The sequence below is a fragment of the Hyperolius riggenbachi genome, chromosome 11 (assembly GCF_040937935.1).
Source record: "Hyperolius riggenbachi isolate aHypRig1 chromosome 11, aHypRig1.pri, whole genome shotgun sequence".
In the NCBI taxonomy this organism is placed as follows: Eukaryota; Metazoa; Chordata; class Amphibia; order Anura; family Hyperoliidae; genus Hyperolius; species Hyperolius riggenbachi.
The window spans coordinates 231,969,815-231,987,633 of record NC_090656.1 but is presented as its reverse complement, the minus strand read 5'-3'; the positions used below and the strand labels follow the sequence as shown (position 1 = coordinate 231,987,633).

At 51.0% G+C, this 17,819-nt stretch overlaps 1 protein-coding gene across 1 annotated transcript in view; it reads left to right on the top strand.

The window, feature by feature from the left end:
- Nucleotides 1-17,819, top strand: part of SYT13 (synaptotagmin 13) — a 75,258-nt gene that overhangs the window by 36,593 nt on the left and 20,846 nt on the right. Inside the window, exon 3 of the mRNA XM_068259695.1 lies at nt 10,314-10,448. Coding sequence (XP_068115796.1) covers nt 10,314-10,448 — 135 coding nt within the window. The remainder of the gene's footprint in view (nt 1-10,313; nt 10,449-17,819) is intronic.

Sequence of the window (17,819 nt, the reverse complement as noted above, 5' to 3'; positions counted from 1 at the left end):
CAAGTGCTGCCTAATACTAATATCTGGGGGAATCCTGGGGGGTACAAGTGCTGCCTAATACTAATATCTGGAGGAACCCTGGGGGGTACAAGTGCTGCCTAATACTTATATCTGGGGAACCCTGGGGGGTACAAGTGCTGCCTAATACTAATATCTGGGGGAACCCTGGAGGGTACAAGTGCTGCCTAATACTAATATCTGGGGGAATCCTGGGGGGTACAAGTGCTGCCTAATACTAATATCTGGGGGAACACTGGGGGTACAAGTGCTGCCTAATACTAATATCTGGGGAACCCTGGGGGGTACAAGTGCTGCCTAATACTAATATCTGGTGGAACACTGGGGGTACAAGTGCTGCCTAATACTAATATCTGGGGGAATCCTGGGGGGTACAAGTGCTGCCTAATACTAATATCTGGGGGAACCCTGGGGGGTACAAGTGCTGTCTAATACTAATATCTGGGGGAACCCTGGGGGGTACAAGTGCTGCCTAATACTAATATCTGGGGAACCCTGGGGGTACAAGTGCTTCCTAATACTAATATCTGGAGGAACCCTGGGGGGTACAAGTGCTGCCTAATACTAATATCTGGGGGAACCCTGGGGGGTAGAAGTGCTGCCTAATACTAATATCTGGGGGAACCTGGGGGGTACAAGTGCTGCCTAATACTAATATCTGGGGGAATCCTGGGGGGTACAAGTGCTGCCTAATACTAATATCTGGAGGAACCCTGGGGGGTACAAGTGCTGCCTAATACTAATATCTGGGGAACCCTGGGGGGTACAAGTGCTGCCTACTACTAATATCTGGGGGAACCCTGGGGGGTACAAGTGCTGCCTAATACTAATATCTGGGGGAATCCTGGGGGGTACAAGTGCTGCCTAATACTAATATCTGGGGGAACACTGGGGGTACAAGTACTGCCTAATACTAATATCTGGGGAACCCTGGGGGGTACAAGTGCTGCCTAATACTAATATCTGGGGGAACACTGGGGGTACAAGTGCTGCCTAATACTAATATCTGGGGGAATCCTGGGGGGTACAAGTGCTGCCTAATACTAATATCTGGGGGAACCCTGGGGGGTACAAGTGCTGTCTAATACTAATATCTGGGGGAACCCTGGGGGGTACAAGTGCTGCCTAATACTAATATCTTGGGAACCCTGGGGGTAAAAGTGCTTCCTAATACTAATATCTGGAGGAACCCTGGGGGGTACAAGTGCTGCCTAATACTAATATCTGGGGGAACCCTGGGGGGTAGAAGTGCTGCCTAATACTAATATCTGGGGGAACCTGGGGGTATAGGTGCTGCCTAATACTAATATCTGGGGAACCCTGGGGGTACAAGTGCTTCCTAATACTAATATCTGGGGGAATCCTGGGGGGTACAAGTGCTGCCTAATACTAATATCTGGGGGAACCCTGGGGGGTACAAGAACTGCCTAGTACTAATATCTGGGGGAACCCTGGGGGGTACAAGTGCTGTCTAATACTAATATCTGGGGGAACCCTGGGGGGTACAAGTGCTGCCTAATACTAATATCTGGGGAACCCTGGGGGGTACAAGTGCTTCCTAATACTAATATCTGGAGGAACCCTGGGGGGTACAAGTGCTGCCTAATAGTAATATCTGGGGGAACCCTGGGGGGTACAAGTGCTGCCTAATACTAATATCTGGGGGAACCCTGGGGGGTACAAGTGCTCCCTAATACTAATATCTGGGGGAATCCTGGGGGGTACAAGTGCTCCCTAATACTAATATCTGGGGGAATCCTGGGGGGTACAAGTGCTGCCTAATACTAATATCTAGGGGAACCCTGGGGGGTACAAGTGCTGCCTAATACTAATATCTGGGGGAACCCTGGGGGGTACAAGTGCTGCCTAATACAAATATCGGGGGGAACCCTGGGGGGTTCAAGTGCTGCCTAATACTAATATCTGGGGGAACCCTGGGGGGTACAAGAGCTGCCTAATACTAATATCTGGGGGAACCCTGGAGGGTACAAGTGCTGCCTAATACTAATATCTGGGGGAATCCTGGGGGGTACAAGTGCTGCCTAATACTAATATCTGGAGGAACCCTGGGGGGTACAAGTGCTGCCTAATACTAATATCTGGAGGAACCCTGGGGGGTACAAGTACTGCCTAATACTAATATCTGGGGAACTCTGGGGCTGTACAAATGCTGCCTAATACTAATATCTGGGGGAACCCTGGGGGGTACAAGAGCTGCCTAATACTAATATCTGGGGGAACCCTGGAGGGTACAAGTGCTGCCTAATACTAATATCTGGGGGAATCCTGGGGGGTACAAGTGCTGCCTAATACTAATATCTGGGGAACCCTGGGGGGTACAAGTGCTGCCTAATACAAATATCGGGGAGAACCCTGGGGGTACAAGTGCTGCCTAATACTAATATCTGGGGGAACCCTGGGGGGTACAAGTGCTGCCTAATACTAATATCTGGGGAACCCTGGAGGGTACAAATGCTGCCTAATACTAATATCTGGGGGAACCCTGGGGGGTACAAGTGCTGCCTAATACTAATATCTGGGGGAACCCTGGAGGGTACAAATGCTGCCTAATACTAATATCTGGGGGAACCCTGGGGGGTACAAGTGCTGCCTAATACTAATATCTGGGGAACCCTGGGGGTACAAGTGCTTCCTAATACTAATATCTTCGGGAATCCTGGAGGGTACAAATGCTGCCTAATACTAATATCTGGGGGAACCCTGGGGAGTACAAGTGCTTCCTAATACTAATATCTGGGGAACCCTGGGGGGTACAAGTGCTTCCTAATACTAATATCTGGGGAACCCTGGGGGTACAAGTGCTGCCTAATACTAATATCTGGGGGAACCCTGGGGGGTACAAGTGCTGCCTAATACTAATATCTGGGGGAACCCTGGGGGGTACAAGTGCTGCCTAATACAAATATCGGGGGGAACCCTAGGGGGTTCAAGTGCTGCCTAATACTAATATCTGGGGGAACCCTGGGGGGTACAAGAGCTGCCTAATACTAATATCTGGGGGAACCCTGGAGGGTACAAGTGCTGCCTAATACTAATATCTGGGGGAATCCTGGGGGGTACAAGTGCTGCCTAATACTAATATCTGGAGGAACCCTGGGGGGTACAAGTGCTGCCTAATACTAATATCTGGAGGAACCCTGGGGGGTACAAGTGCTGCCTAATACTAATATCTGGGGAACTCTGGGGCTGTACAAATGCTGCCTAATACTAATATCTGGGGGAACCCTGGGGGGTACAAGAGCTGCCTAATACTAATATCTGGGGGAACCCTGGAGGGTACAAGTGCTGCCTAATACTAATATCTGGGGGAATCCTGGGGGGTACAAGTGCTGCCTAATACTAATATCTGGGGAACCCTGGGGGTACAAGTGCTGCCTAATACTAATATCTGGGGAACCCTGGAGGGTACAAATGCTGCCTAATACTAATATCTGGGGAACCCTGGAGGGTACAAATGCTGCCTAATACTAATATCTGGGGGAACCCTGGAGGGTACAAATGCTGCCTAATACTAATATCTGGGGGAACCCTGGGGGGTACAAGTGCTGCATAATACTAATATCTGGGGAACCCTGGGGGTACAAGTGCTTCATAATACTAATATCTGGGGAACCCTGGGGGTACAAGTGCTTCCTAATACTAATATCTGGGGAAATCCTGGAGGGTACAAATGCTGCCTAATACTAATATCTGGGGGAACCCTGGGGGGTACAAGTGCTGCCTAATACTAATATCTGGGGGAACCCTGGAGGGTACAAGTGCTGCCTAATACTAATATCTGGGGGAACCCTGGAGGGTACAAGTGCTGCCTAATACTAATATCTGGGGGAACCCTGGGGGGTACAAGTGCTGCCTAATACTAATATCTGGGGGAACCCAGGGGGTACAAGTGCTCCCTAATACTAATATCTGGGGAACCCTGGGGGTACAAGTGCTGCCTAATACTAATATCTGGGAAACCCTGGGGGGTACAAGTGCTCCCTAATACTATTATCTGGGGAACCCTGGAGGGTACAAGTGCTGCCTAATACTAATATCTGGGGGAACCCTGGGGGGTACAAGTGCTGCCTAATACTAATATCTGGGGAACCCTGGGGGGTACAAGTGCTGCCTAATACTAATATCTGGGGGAACCCTGGGGGGTACAAGTGCTGCCTAATACTAATATCTGGGGGAACCCTGGGGGGGGTACAAGTGCTGCCTAATACTAATATCTGGGGGAACCCTGGAGGGTACAAGTGCTGCCTAATACTAATATCTGGGGGAGCCCTGGGGGGTACAAGTGCTGCCTAATACTAATATCTGGGGGAACCCTGGAGGGTACAAGTGCTGCCTAATACTAATATCTGGGGGAACCCTGGGGGTACAAGTGCTGCCTAATACTAATATCTGGGGAACCCTGGAGGGTACAAATGCTGCCTAATACTAATATCTGGGGGAACCCTGGGGGGTACAAGTGCTGCCTAATACTAATATCTGGGGGAACCCTGGAGGGTACAAGTGCTGCCTAATACTAATATCTGGGGGAATCCTGGGGGGTACAAGTGCTGCCTAATACTAATATCTGGGGGAATCCTGGGGGGTACAAGTGCTGCCTAATACTAATATCTGGGGGAACCCTGGGGGGTACAAGTGCTGCCTAATACTAATATCTGGGGGAACCCTGGGGGGTACAAGTGCTGCCTAATACTAATATCTGGGGGAACCCTGGGGGGTACAAGTGCTGCCTAATACTAATATCTGGGGGAGCCCTGGGGGGTACAAGCGCTGCCTAATGCTAATATCTGGGAAACCCTGGGGGTACAAGTGCTGCCTAATACTAATATCTGGGGGAATCCTGGGGGGTACAAGTGCTGCATAATACTAATATCTGGGAAACCCTGGTGGGGGGGGGAGTTACAAGCGCTGCCTAATACTAATATCTGGGGGGAACCCTGGGGGGTACAAGTGCTGCCTAATACTAATATCTGGGGGAACCCTGGGGGGTACAAGTGCTGCCTAATACTAATATCTGGGGGAGCCCTGGGGGGTACAAGTGCTGCCTAATACTAATATCTGGGGAACCCTGGATGGTACAAATGCTGCCTAATACTAATATCTGGGGGAGCCCTGGGGGGTACAAGTGCTGCCTAATACTAATATCTGGGGGAGCCCTGGGGGGTACAAGTGCTGCCTAATATACTAATATCTGGGGAAGCCCTGGGGGGTACAAGTGCTGCCTAATACTAATATCTGGGGGAGCCCTGGGGGGTACAAGTGCTGCCTAATACTAATATCTGGGGAACCCTGGAGGGTACAAATGCTGCCTAATACTAATATCTGGGGAACCCTGGAGGGTACAAGTGCTGCCTAATACTAATATCTGGGGGAATCCTGGGGGTACAAGTGCTGCCTAATACTAATATCTGGGAAACCCTGGAGGGTATAAGTGCTGCCTAATACTAATATCTGGGGGAACCCTGGGGGGTACAAGTGCTGCCTAATACTAATATCTGGGGGAATCCTGGGGGTACAAGTGCTGCCTAATACTAATATCTGGGGGAGCCCTGGGGGGTACAAGTGCTGCCTAATATACTAATATCTGGGGAAGCCCTGGGGGGTACAAGTGCTGCCTAATACTAATATCTGGGGGAGCCCTGGGGGGTACAAGTGCTGCCTAATACTAATATCTGGGGGAACCCTGGGGGGTACAAGTGCTGCCTAATACTAATATCTGGGGGAATCCTGGGGGGTACAAGTGCTGCCTAATACTAATATCTGGGGGAACCCTGGGGGGTACAAGTGATGCCTAATACTAATATCTGGGGGAACCTGGGGGGTACAAGTGCTGCCTAATACTAATATCTGGGGGAGCCCTGGGGGGTACAAGTGCTGCCTAATACTAATATCTGGGGGAACCCTGGAGGGTACAAGTGCTGCCTAATACTAATATCTGGGGGAACCCTGGGGGGTACAAGTGCTGCCTAATACTAATATCTGGGGAACCCTGGATGGTACAAATGCTGCCTAATACTAATATCTGGGGGACCCTGGAGGGTACAAGTGCTGCCTAATACTAATATCTGGGGGAGCCCTGGGGGGTACAAGTGCTGCCTAATATACTAATATCTGGGGAAGCCCTGGGGGGTACAAGTGCTGCCTAATACTAATATCTGGGGGAGCCCTGGGGGGTACAAGTGCTGCCTAATACTAATATCTGGGGGAACCCTGGAGGGTACAAGTGCTGCCTAATACTAATATCTGGGGGAACCCTGGGGGGTACAAGTGCTGCCTAATACTAATATCTGGGGGAGCCCTGGGGGGTACAAGTGCTGCCTAATATACTAATATCTGGGGAAGCCCTGGGGGGTACAAGTGCTGCCTAATACTAATATCTGGGGGAGCCCTGGGGGGTACAAGTGCTGCCTAATACTAATATCTGGGGGAACCCTGGAGGGTACAAGTGCTGCCTAATACTAATATCTGGGGGAACCCTGGGGGGTACAAGTGCTGCCTAATACTAATATCTGGGGAACCCTGGATGGTACAAATGCTGCCTAATACTAATATCTGGGGGAGCCCTGGGGGGTACAAGTGCTGCCTAATACTAATATCTGGGGGAGCCCTGGGGGGTACAAGTGCTGCCTAATATACTAATATCTGGGGAACCCTGGATGGTACAAGTGCTGCCTAATACTAATATCTGGGGGAGCCCTGGGGGGTACAAGTGCTGCCTAATACTAATATCTGGGGGAGCCCTGGGGGGTACAAGTGCTGCCTAATATACTAATATCTGGGGAAGCCCTGGGGGGTACAAGTGCTGCCTAATACTAATATCTGGGGGAGCCCTGGGGGGTACAAGCGCTGCCTAATACTAATATCTGGGGGAGCCCTGGGGGGTACAAGTGCTGCCTAATACTAATATCTGGGGGAACCCTGGAGGGTACAAGTGCTGCCTAATACTAATATCTGGGGGAACCCTGGGGGGTACAAGTGCTGCCTAATACTAATATCTGGGGGAACCCTGGAGGGTACAAGTGCTGCCTAATACTAATATCTGGGGGAACCCTGGGGGGTACAAGTACTGCCTAATACTAATATCTGGGGGAGCCCTGGGGGGAACAAGCGCTGCCTAATACTAATATCTGGGGGAGCCCTGGGGGGTACAAGCGCTGCCTAATACTAATATCTGGGGGAGCCCTGGGGGGTACAAGTGCTGCCTAATACTAATATTTGAGGGAATCCTGGGGGGTACAAGTACTGCCTAATACTAATATCTGGGGGAGCCCTGGGGGGTACAAGTGCTGCCTAATACTAATATCTGGGGGAGCCCTGGGGGGAACAAGTGCTGCCTAATACTAATATCTGGGGAACCCTGGGGGGGGGGGGGGTACAAGCGCTGCCTAATACTAATTTCTAGGGGAACTCTGGGGGTACAAGTGCTGCCTAATCCTAATATCTGGGGGAACCCGGGGGGTACAAGTGCTGTCTAATACTAATATCTAGGGGTGTGTGTGTGTGTGTGTGTGTGTGTGTGTGTGTACTCAGTGTGTGTGTGTGCGCAATGTGTGTGCGCAATGTGTTTGTACAGTGTGTACAGTGTGTGTCTGTGTATATGTGTGTGTGTGCACAATGTGTGTGTGTCTGTGTGTGCGCAATGTGTGTGCGCAGTGTGTGTGTCCAGCAGGGGACTCCTTCTGGAAATGATACATAGACATAGACTAGATGCAGCAGATAATCCAGTTACAGCTCCTCCACAGTCAGCCTCTCTGTCTGCTATGGACACTGAGCAGAGTTCCGAGAGACCAATTATACAGCAATAATGCTGTGTTCAATAAACTCCCTCTAGATGCACTTGGATGCAGTGATGTCGCGAACCTCCGATTTTCTGTTCACGAACCCCGTTTGCGAACTTCCGCGGAAGGTTCGGTTCGCGGAAAAGTTCGCGAACCGCAATAGACTTCAATGGGGAGGCGAACTTTGAAAAATAGAAAAAATTATGCTGGCCAGAAAAGTGATGGAAAACATGTTTCAAGGGGTCTAACACCTGGACCCCCAAGTGGCGGAGTGGGATAGACACCAAAAGTCCCGGGGAAAAATCTGGATTTGACTCAAAGCAGCGTTTTAAGGGCTGAAATCACATTGAATGCTAAATTGCAGGCCTAAAGTGCTTTCAAACATCTTGCATGTGTATACATCAATCAGGGAGTGTAATTAGAGTACTGCTTCACACTGACACACCAAACTCACTGTGTAACGCACCGCAAACAGCTGTTTGCGTAGTGACGGCCGTGCTGGACTGGTGCGCACCGTGGCCAGAGTGCAGGCCGTGGCAGTTTTCCAGCCCATATGGTCGCCGGGTTGTGGTAGCTCAATGATAGAACAACAGTGACTGTCCAGCTGATCAAATTTGGTCTGTCCACAATGAAGCAACGACCTTATTATCTTCTTGTATGTAGGTAGGCATAGGTAGGAGTCCCAGTATAGGTAGGTAGGCATAGGTAGGTGCCTCAGTAGTTAGCTAGGCATAGGTAGGAGACCCAGTATACAGGGACGGATCAAGACCAAGTTGCGCCTGGGGCAAGGTCAGGTTTTGGCGCCTAAAGGTCAGGTTTTGGCGCCTAAACTGCCATTCATTTTGCCGCCCTTTTAAGAATTCTACAAACTGCGCCTGGGGCAAGATACCCGCTTGCCCCCCCCCCCCCCCCTAGATCCGTCCCTGCCAGTATAGGTAGGTAGGCATAGGTAGGTGTCCCAGTAGTTAGCTAGGCATAGGTAGGAGTCCCAGTATAGGTAGGTAGGCATAGGTAGGTGCCTCAGTAGTTAGCTAGGCATAGGTAGGAGTCCCAGTATAGGTAGGTAGGCATAGGTAGGTGCCTCAGTAGTTAGCTAGGCATAGGTAGGAGACCCAGTATAGGTAGGTAGGCATAGGTAGGTGTCCCAGTAGTTAGCTAGGCATAGGTAGGAGACCCAGTATAGGTAGGTAGGTAGGTAGGTAGGCATAGGTAGGAGTCCCAGTATAGGTAGGTAGGCATAGGTAGGTGCCTCAGTAGTTAGCTAGGCATAGGTAGGAGACCCAGTATAGGTAGGTAGGCATAGGTAGGTGTCCCAGTATTTAGCTAGGCATAGGTAGGAGACCCAGTATAGGTAGGTAGGCATAGGTAGGAGTCCCAGTATAGGTAGGTAGGCATAGGTAGGTGCCTCAGTAGTTAGCTAGGCATAGGTAGGAGTCCCAGTATAGGTAGGTAGGCATAGGTAGGTGCCTCAGTAGTTAGCTAGGCATAGGTAGGAGACCCAGTATAGGTAGGTAGGCATAGGTAGGTGTCCCAGTAGTTAGCTAGGCATAGGTAGGAAACCCAGTATAGGTAGGTAGGCATAGGTAGGAGTCCCAGTATAGGTAGGTAGGCATAGGTAGGTGCCTCAGTAGTTAGCTAGACATAGGTAGGAGACCCAGTATAGGTAGGTAGGCATAGGTAGGTCCCCTAGTATAGGTAGGTAGGCATAGGTAGGTCCCCTAGTATAGGTAGGTAGGTAGGTAGGTGTCCCCGTATAGGTAAGTAGGTGCCCCAGTAGTTAGGTAGGCATAGGTAAGTGTCCCAGTATAGATAGTTAGGCAGGGCCTGGCTGGCACAGTTATAACAATTACCAAGATCCAGCTGCAACAGATAGGGCTGTATAATGTCAGTGTCAGTGAGCAACACACACAAAAAAAAAACACATCAGGAAAACATTAGCTCTCAAAAGAGCTGTTGGGGGTGCTATTTTAGCAATAACAATCAACCAAGAGCAAGCCAAGAGCCTAACTAATCTTTCCCTAGAAGAACAAGTCTGCAGCAGCTGTCCCTAGTCTGTCTCTAGCAGGCACATGAGTGAGTGTAATGGCCAGCGAGCCTGTCTTATATAAGGGGGGGGGCTCCAGGGCTTAGTGTAGCCTGAATGGCAAAGTTGACCCTCATAGTGCATTATGGGGCGAATTGAACGCCTGGAACCGTTCGCCGGCGAACCGTTCGCTACATCTCTACTTGGATGTATCAGTGTGCATGTGAGTGAAAGCAGGAAAGAGTAAATAATAACCCGATCAATGTGGGCTGTCCTATAAAAATACTATCTATCTATCTCTAGTCTATCTATCTATCTATCTATCTATCTATCTATCTATCTATCTATCTATCTATCTATCTATCTACACAGAAGAAAAAAAGAGATGTGTGCTCAGACCATGTGCTATCTATCTGCGGCCTTTCTGCTATCTGATTGATCTATCTATATACTCTTTATTGATCTCCTCCTATCAGATTCCTGTTTGACTGGGTCTCCCTCTGAAAGTGAGGATGCGGAGAGGCTGAATGGTTTGCACCACGCACCAAAGCTGCGTTATTCGCTTGGATACGATCGTCAGACCGCCGAGCTCTGTGTGTCTTTCCTGGAAGGTGAGTCCCTCTGTGTAATCTCTTCTGTCTGTCTCAAGGTGGACACACACGATACAATTTTCGATAAATATGATAGGATCTCCCGAAAAAAATTTTTTTTTTTTTCATTCGACTGAAAAATCCGATCGGATTTTTTCGATTTTTATCGATCCTGAATGCTGGAAACATTTTTCTTCAATTTTTCTAAAGATTGTATGGTGTGGGTTAGATTGTTAGTTTAATAATATACACACCTTAGCAATGTTCTCAGCGTTTCCAATCAGTTTTATCATAACTGAGGAAAAATTTAACATAGGTGTGTGGTACATTGGTCATATTTTTTGAAATGTTACAATCAGTCAGAAAAATTGATTGCAATTCTTAAATTGAACAGATATTTAAAAAAATGGTATGGTGTGTGTCCACCTTGATGTTGCTGTAACTCTTTGCTAACAGTTTTCCAAACACTTTGCCCCGCCCCATAACATTTTTAATGCCAACCTCCTAGTAACGTCATATGTGCTTGAAAAGTAGAAGACCGAGAGCCCAATATAGTGTAGTATGTATTAAACGGGAGTGGGGTGTAGTATGAAGTGTAAGTATTATACTCACAAACCCGGGTTGCCTCCAAAGCAACCACTGTTCAGGCAGGTGGGGAGAACAAGCCTGTCCCCACCCATAGGAGGAAATTGTATGGTAGATCACCCTTCCACCAAGGATGGACTTCTGGATGTGCGAAGGTGTACAGAGGCGCCGGTAGGATAAAAGTTGCTAAAAAGTTTTAAATTGTTTCGGTTGTGGTGGTGGACCAGCCAACCATAAACAGACAAAATGCTGTCGAATTCAAAAATTATGCAATTTATTCAAATACTCCCAATGAAAAAGTCGCAACGCGTTTCGCGGGCATGGACCCGCTTCTTCAGGCAATAAGGGACAGGAGCAATACACAGCGTGTAGTCTAGAAGTTGCTTGGCATCTCTGTCATATGTGCTTAGCTTTTCAAACTAATTGTAAACTGCTTTCAGGGTGTGGCCTTCATGTAATAGCACACCGGGAGACACTACTAGGCAGTGGCCTAAATAGGGAGCTATGGGCTCAAGTGTGAGTTTTACAATCCCCCCCCAAGCACTCTAAACATAACAATTGATGCACCAAAATCTGCCAAGGACAACCACAGTGCCAGAGGTGAAAGAAGGGGATGGGGAACAGCTTCTTAATGATTACTACTATTCAAAGTATTTACAGAAGTGATTATAACAAGCACAGGACCAATGAAGAGCTAATACTATGGTTGAGGGAGGGCCCTATGGGGCCCCGATGCGGTCGCTACTTCTGCACCCCTATTGCTACGCCCCTGCACTTCAGGAACCAATCTTTGCTCCTCGCACACAGATTTTTAATGTGTGGGTGAATTTCCTGTGTCCTTGACCTGTTACTGGGTAGTAATAGATGAACATCGCGAAAGTTTGCAAATCAAACGTTCACAACGGACCATATAGACTTTAAAGGACAGACAAACATCTAAAACCTTCAGGGCATATTTGCTGCCATAATTTATTTAAAAAAAGTGTAAAAATTGCCCAAAAACCCCAGGCAGTGGTGCTCACCGCCTGGTCGTGATCACGCTTACGCGTGGATTCACGACCATTTTGACGCATTCCGCCTCGGACACGAAAATCCGTGAATAGATTTTCAACCACGAAAATCTACTTCGGCTTCGCGTGAATGCGAACAGAAATCCGCATTCACGCTCGTGAAACCCGGCGCTGAAGTCGTGGTTTGCGGAAATGCGTCAAACTATGCGGAAGTGACACATTGCAGGCCAATCAGAGTGCCCCAGCCAGGCCCTAGCAACCAATCACAGGAGGGGAGCTATGCCCTCCCCTCCTGAATATAAAGCGGCGGCCATGATGGAAAAGCTCTGTCCTTGCTAGACTGTGGTGCTGAGAGGATTATCTCCAGGCCATTGTTGTTTGAGCAAGTGCATTTATTGTGTTAAAAACAAAGCATTTTTTTTGCTAACACTGCTCTTATACTGTACACAGTTAGCTAGTCAGTGAGTGATTGCTGTAGTTAGTTGTAGTCAGTGTAGTGTAGTGGGAGTGTGGGAGTCTAGTGATTATTTAACTGTGTGTAGTGCAGGCAGGTTCAGTGCTGCAGTGTAGTCAGTGTAGTGGGAGTGGGGATTATCTGTGTGTAGTGCAGGCAGGCAGGTTAGTGCAACTGCAGTGTTCACTTGCATATTCCAGTGACAGTTATACACTTGTACTATTTGCAGGCAGCCAGTCACACCGCCGGCGCCGCCACTCTCTGCCAGCGCTGTTCATTCATTCTGTCAGTGACCTTGTGTCGTGCCCAGTGCCCACTGCTCGCTCGCTGGCATATGAGCATCTCATTACACAGTGTGACATCCTTGTGTGCCCACTGCATCCTTTAGTGACCTAGTTGTATATCCAGTGCCCACTGCTGTGCCCACTGCATCCTTCAGTGACCTTGTACTGTGCCCACTGCATCCTTCAGTGACCTAGTTGTATATCCAGTGCCCACTGCATCCTTCAGTGACCTTGTACTGTGCCCACTGCATCCTTCAGTGACCTTGTACTGTGCCCACTGCATCCTTCAGTGACCTAGTTGTATATCCAGTGCCCACTGCAGTGCCCACTGCATCCTTCAGTGACCTTGTACTGTGCCCACTGCATCCTTCAGTGACCTTGTACTGTGCCCACTGCATCCTTCAGTGACCTAGGTGTATATCCAGTGCCCACTGCTGTGCCCACTGCATCCTTCAGTGACCTTATACTGTGCCCACTGCATCCTTCAGTGACCTTGTACTGTGCCCACTGCATCCTTCAGTGACCTAGTTGTATATCCAGTGCCCACTGCATCCTTCAGTGACCTTGTACTGTGCCCACTGTATCCTTCAGTGACCTAGGTGTATATCCAGTGCCCACTGCTGTGCCCACTGCATCCTTCAGTGACCTTGTACTGTGCCCACTGCATCCTTCAGTGACCTTGTACTGTGCCCACTGCATCCTTCAGTGACCTAGGTGTATATCCAGTGCCCACTGCTGTGCCCACTGCATCCTTCAGTGACCTTGTACTGTGCCCACTGCATCCTTCAGTGACCTTGTACTGTGCCCACTGCATCCTTCAGTGACCTAGTTGTATATCCAGTGCCCACTGCTGTGCCCACTGCATCCTTCAGTGACCTTGTACTGTGCCCACTGCATCATTCAGTGACCTAGGTGTATATCCAGTGCCCACTGCTGTGCCCACTGCATCCTTCAGTGACCTTGTACTGTGCCCACTGCATCCTTCAGTGACCTTGTACTGTGCCCACTGCATCCTTCAGTGACCTAGTTGTATATCCATTGCCCACTGCTGTGCCCACTGCATCCTTCAGTGACCTTGTACTGTGCCCACTGCATCCTTCAGTGACCTAGGTGTATATCCAGTGCCCACTGCTGTGCCCACTGCATCCTTCAGTGACCTTGTACTGTGCCCACTGCATCCTTCAGTGACCTTGTACTGTGCCCACTGCATCCTTCAGTGACCTTGTACTGTGCCCACTGCATCCTTCAGTGACCTAGGTGTATATCCAGTGCCCACTGCTGTGCCCACTGCATCCTTCAGTGACCTTGTACTGTGCCCACTGCATCCTTCAGTGACCTTGTACTGTGCCCACTGCATCCTTCAGTGACCTAGTTGTATATCCAGTGCCCACTGCTGTGCCCACTGCATCCTTCAGTGACCTTGTACTGTGCCCACTGCATCCTTCAGTGACCTAGGTGTATATCCAGTGCCCACTGCTGTGCACACTGCATCCTTCAGTGACCTTGTACTGTGCCCACTGCATCCTTCAGTGACCTAGTTGTATATCCAGTGCCCACTGCTGTGCCCACTGCATCCTTCAGTGACCTTGTACTGTGCCCACTGCATCCTTCAGTGACCTAGTTGTATATCCAGTGCCCACTGCATCCTTCAGTGACCTTGTACTGTGCCCACTGCATCCTTCAGTGCCGTTGTACTGTGCCTGGTGAATCCTTCAGTGACCTTGTACTGTGCCCACTGCATCCAGTGATTCATTACTAGCAACATGTCTGGCAGGGTTTTGCGGGGTGAGAGGAAAGGGAGTTCAATTGCCTCAGCCACTTCTGGGACTGCTCCACGTCCAGGGAGAGGATGCCCAGCTGTACGTGGTCGTGATGCAGCAGAAAGGGGGGCAGCAAAGCCTGGGCCGAGTCAGCGGACGCCATTGTCCAAATATTTTAAAGTTTCTGGTCCCCGTGTGGTGGTTGAGCAAATGGAACCTGACGTACTCATGGACATCATGACTTCCTCCCAGACCTCTACTGTGAGCACCACTCCAAGCAGCAGCAGCAGCAGCAGCCAACGTCCCACGCTTGTTGTGACATCCACCCCAGCACCCACTGGTCAGCAGCCCTCCCAGGATGACAACGTTCTGTCCCTCAGTCCGGCTTCTGGGAACCTGCTGATGCAAGAAGCTCAGGACTTACTGAGGACTGATGTGGCAGAGATTGAGATCGGGCCACAATCACAAGCGTTGTTGAGTTCTGGTGATGAAGAAGAGGGGTCTGTGTCTGGGGATGTAGGGACAGAAGAGGAGGCGGTGGAGTCAGAGGAAGAGCTGGATTATGAAGATGCTGCTGATGATGACGACGTTGTGGACCCTAACTATGTGCAGCCTGCTGAGTCCGTGGAAGAATGGTCAGAGGCAGAGCAGGATGACGAGTCACCTCGGCCTAGGCAAGGATATCGCCATATGTCAGGCAGGGGCAGGGGCATCGGCAGCAGTGGGCATGGAGGAAGTAGACAGGACACTGCTTCAGCCGGCACCACCACCATGCAACCCCCGGCAACTACTACCACACATTGTTCCGCTGCACCCTCTGCTAGTGGGGGCCGCAGTAAATTAAAGTCACCAGTGTGGGATTGCTTTGAGGAATGTACTGATGACAAAAGGTATGCGGTGTGCAGGTTATGCAGCAAAAGATTGAGCCATGGGAAAAGTCTGAGCAAGATGGGTACCTCATCCCTCCAGGGCCACCTGAGAAGCCGCCACTGCCGCGAGTATGCGGAGTTTAAGAGGAAGCAGGCACTGCTGGCAGGGGTTCCTGAGAGCAGAAGGCCCACCAGCGCAGCAGCATCATCCCTCCCTCAGGGTCGTGAATCCCCCACAGCAGCAGCAGTAGTAGCACGCAAGCGCTCTTCCACCTCGGCTACTCAGGACACAGACATTGAGGCTGGCAGCCAGTGTTCGTCTCTCTCCTCTGTCTCCCCTGCATCCCAGCGTCGTCAGACCCTGCTGAGCGACACCTTTCAGGGTCTGACCAAGCCTCTGCCTCCAAGCCACAGGCGGATCCGCAAACTAAATGGCTTGCTGGCCCGGGCCATGGCATCACAGCTGCTTCCCTACTCCCTGGTGCAGGAGGGGAGCGCCATGCGGACGCTGCTCCAATTTGGCATCCCCGAGTGGCAAGTCCCCAGTCGCCACTATTTCAGCAGGAGCGCGATCCCAGTACTCCACAAGTTTGCGGTGGAAAACGTGGCCCGTTCCCTGGACTACTCTGTGGGCAAGCGGGTCCACGTGACCATGGACTCGTGGAGTAGCAGATTTGGGACAGGTCGCTACCTGTCCTTTACGGCCCACTGGGTGACACTGATGGAAGGGAGGGAGGACAAGAGCGCATCAGCCCAGCTAGTGGTGCCACCACGCGGGATCAGGGGGGATGCAGAAGGGTCCTGTCACGACACTCCCTCTGCACCCGGAAAGCAAGCCCGCCTCGGCAGCAGCCGCGCCAAGCCTCGGCACTGCCAAGCCCTTTTAAAATTGGTGACCCTGGGGAAGGAGAGGCTTACGGCCACCAACGTCCTGGCCGCCCTCAGGAAGCAGGAGCGGAGGTGGCTGACCCCCAGAGGCCTGGAAGTGGGGTATGTGGCAGCCGATAACGGGGCCAACCTGGTGGCAGCAGTGCAGCAGGGAAACCTCCAGCACATCCCCTGCTTGGCCCACATGCTCAATCTTGTGGTGCAGCGCTTCTTGCGCACCTACCAGGGGATGAGCGAGCTGCTGCATGATGCCCGGGCGGTGGTACGCTTTTTCCGCCTGTCAGCCACTGCCTCTGCACTCTTGTCCACCTTACAGCAGCAGTATGGAAGGCCACAACACCGGATGATCATCGACATGCCAGTTCGCTGGAATTCGACTCTGGCCATGTTGGAGCGGCTGTGTCAGCACAGGCTGGCTCTTAGGGCCTACATGCTAGACCCAAGTGTCCCCAGCAACCAGCAAGTCCCCATGAATACTGCCACTCAGTGGACACTGATGCAGCAAGTATGCCTGGTGCTGAGTCCCTTCCTGGAGGCAACCAAGATGGTCAGTGAGGAGCGGGCCTCTGTGTGCCAGTGGGTGCCCTTGGTTTGGCTACTGGAGCAGGCAATGGACAATTTAATTGAGCGTGGGGATGAAGCCCTGAGGCAGTTGGAAGAACAGGAGCAGATGTCAGCACAGTCCAGCTCAGAGGAGGGCTCACAGCAGGTAGTGGAAGAGTTGGAGGTCCCTAACCTGAATGAGGAGGAGGAGGAGGAGCAGAGTGCAGCAGGCGTTGTATGTGGATGGCAGTTTGAGGAGGACAACGACATGGCACAGGAAGAGGACAGGCATGCGTTATGGGACAATGGCGAGGACGAGGAAGATCTTGCTGGCAGGGCCCACTTGTTTCCCATGGCTGTGCACATGTTGCGCTGCCTTCGCAGGGACCCCCGGGTGATCCAGATGCGTTCAAGGGAGGACATCTGGATTACCTTGATGCTTGATCCCCGTCTGAAAGGGAAGCTGGGAGACTTAATGACGCCATCCACCACCGAGCAACGCACAAGGGAGTTGAAGGAGGCCCTTGTGCGCAGACTACTGGAAGCATTCCCCCAGCCTTCCACCCCCACTGTAACTGCTCTCCCAAGCCAGCAAGAGGTGCCTGCCATTGCCACTAGCAGCACAACAACAACCACCAGCAGCAGCAGCAGCAACTGGCGCCCCGGAGACCTGAAGAGCCTAAGCAAGAGCCTGTATGCAGTGCAGCAGCCCAGAACAGAGGTGCCCGCCACAGCATCCACCACCAACCAGCACAAGCAACGACTGACCACCATGGTGTCTGACTATATGGGGTCATCCAGCGGGCTCAATGACACCGACAGCCCCGTGGACCCCTTGGAGTACTGGGTCAAGAGACTGGACATCTGGAGCGAGCTTTCCCAGTACGCCCTGGAACTCCTATCCTGCCCTCCTTCCAGTGTCCTCTCAGAGAGATGCTTTAGTGCGGCCGGTGGCGTGGTCACAGAGAAGCGCTCTCGGCTCTCCCACGCCTCTGTGGA